At 49.0% G+C, this 1,914-nt stretch overlaps 2 protein-coding genes across 2 annotated transcripts in view; one reads left to right on the forward strand and one right to left on the reverse strand.

The window, feature by feature from the left end:
• Positions 1–558, forward strand: part of N656DRAFT_752156 (uncharacterized protein) — a gene marked incomplete at its 3' end in the record, with an annotated part of 3,887 nt that extends 3,329 nt beyond the window's left edge. Inside the window, exon 4 of the mRNA XM_064813030.1 lies at positions 9–558. Coding sequence (XP_064670642.1) covers positions 9–558 — 550 coding nt within the window. The remainder of the gene's footprint in view (positions 1–8) is intronic.
• A 5-nt stretch (positions 559–563) lies between these two features.
• Positions 564–788, reverse strand: N656DRAFT_778596 (uncharacterized protein). Its single transcript, XM_064815036.1, has one exon. The coding sequence runs from the start codon at positions 782–784 to the stop codon at positions 575–577; it is 210 nt and encodes a 69-aa protein (XP_064670643.1). The 5' UTR covers positions 785–788; the 3' UTR covers positions 564–574.
• Between the last annotated feature and the right edge of the window lie 1,126 nt (positions 789–1,914).

A 1,914-nucleotide genomic window follows, 5' to 3' on the forward strand; every position in this document is an offset into this window, starting at 1 on the left:
GAGTTGAGGGAAAAGGTGTTAGGCAAGGAGCATCCAGACACACTTGCCAGCATGAACAACCTTGCGCTTGTACTTGACAGCCAGGGGAAGTACGAAGAGGCCGAGCGGATACATCGGCAGGCATTGGGGTTGAAGGAAAAGGTGTTAGGCAAGGAGCATCCATCTACACTTACCAGCATGAGCAACCTCGCGTGTGTACTTGACAGCCAGGAGAAGTACAAGGAGGCCGACCGGATACACCGGCAGGCATTGGGGTTGAAGGAAAAGGTGTTGGGCAAGGAGCATCCATCTACACTTACCAGCATGAACCACCTCGCGAGTGTGCTCAGGAAGCAGGGGAAGTACGAGGAGGCCGACCGGATACACCGCCAGGCATTAGGGTTGAGTGAAAAGGTCTTGGGCAAGGTGCGTCGTGGTATACTTGAGCAAGAAATCCGTGTGGTGTGTTTGAGAGCAGGGCACATTCGTTTGTTGTTTTACTCACTCTTTTTTATTCTCTTATATTTTCTTCTCATAGCGTGCCACAGGAAGGGTCTGGGAGGGCGAGTTACTATATAGTTACCCTTTTATTCTACTATATTCTACTGTTTTCGGTGTCTTTCTCTGCCGGTAAGTTGGCTGGCTGGGAATATTGACTTTCCACGAGCTCACCCAGACGGGAAGTAGCTACCTGGTCAATCATCCAGAGGTGGCCAGGCTTTGCCTGAATGATCCTTGTTGAGCTACCTAGAGGACTCAACGGACTAAGAGGCGGAATACGATCCAGTCCTATGCATCGTAACATCGGGGCAGTAACTTAGATAACGTTCGACTTGTCCGTGCAAGTGCTATGGGATTTGAACAGCTCCAATGTCTAATAGGCCCTATATAAGTTCCTGGACATGTACTAGGAACTATTAGGCTCCTTTATATCCGCTTATACCTTTCTTTTGGTCGTCGTTCTCGAATTAAAACCGAGACTTTGACATAGAGCAGTCGCGCCGAATCCCAATGTCGCTGGTCCTGTGGCGGTGCATTGCAACCTGAATCGATACCCCGTGAGTTGTTAGGTTTTGAAAAGCAGTGGTAAGATGTGGGTGTATTCTGTGTAATCGGAGCGGCTTAAGGTCCAATTTCCAGATGCCCAGCCGAACCACAATAAATCCCGGAATTGATGCAGTTGCTCCTACCGCTCATACAACTCCCAACAATTCGGCGACTATAGTTACCCTTTCGAGTTAAGCCCGCCCAGCTGCACCCCTTGACCTTTACGTACCCCTGACGTCTTAAGACGACCAGTGTACTTGCACCCTTTGGCTTCCAAGACGTCTACCACCTGCACCCCCCGAGCTTCATGGAATCTAGTAGGTCAGTGGCTTTGTTCTAATGCGTTTGTTAGTGTAAGTGCCCGCTTGCCTCTGTGGTAGGCGAAGGGAACGCCGAGGAAAGGTGTGTAAGGATTTGTCAACGAAGTATGCTCGACTTTTCTTAGCATCATTGGACAAGAGAAGTTGGCGCGGATTCAGCCAGGACTTCATTTGCCGAAGCAGTAGGCAGGGCGATCGACCTCGAGTCCTCACTTGCACTAGGAACACTGCGGTATAGTGACGAAGGGATAGTCAAAGCATTCAATTTGGCTTGGGAACATCTGTTTACACTCCTCCGTCATCTAACCAGTTTAGATCTAGGCTGTAGGTCTTTGTATACTACGGTACTTGTTTAATATTATAATGTAGTGTTCTCTTTTAAGCCAAGTTTAGGAAGGGAAACGTGGCTGGACTGCAGCGCGGGATGCTGCTGCAGAGTACAGGCGGTTACCTCGAGGACAACGGCATATAACGTACTTGCATAACGAGTTGCGCAGCATAACGAGTTGCGCACTTTTCTTGCACCTGCATTGCTTTGTATAAGTCAATTCAACCACAATACCTCTAA

This window comes from Canariomyces notabilis (assembly GCF_033297395.1).
Source record: "Canariomyces notabilis strain CBS 508.74 unplaced genomic scaffold N656scaffold_9, whole genome shotgun sequence".
Lineage (NCBI taxonomy): Eukaryota > Fungi > Ascomycota > Sordariomycetes > Sordariales > Chaetomiaceae > Canariomyces > Canariomyces notabilis.

Coding starts and splice junctions, on each gene's coding strand:
- N656DRAFT_778596 (XM_064815036.1), bottom strand. CDS start 784: ATGTTACGATGCATAGGACTGGATCGTATTCCGCCTCTTAGTCCGTTG.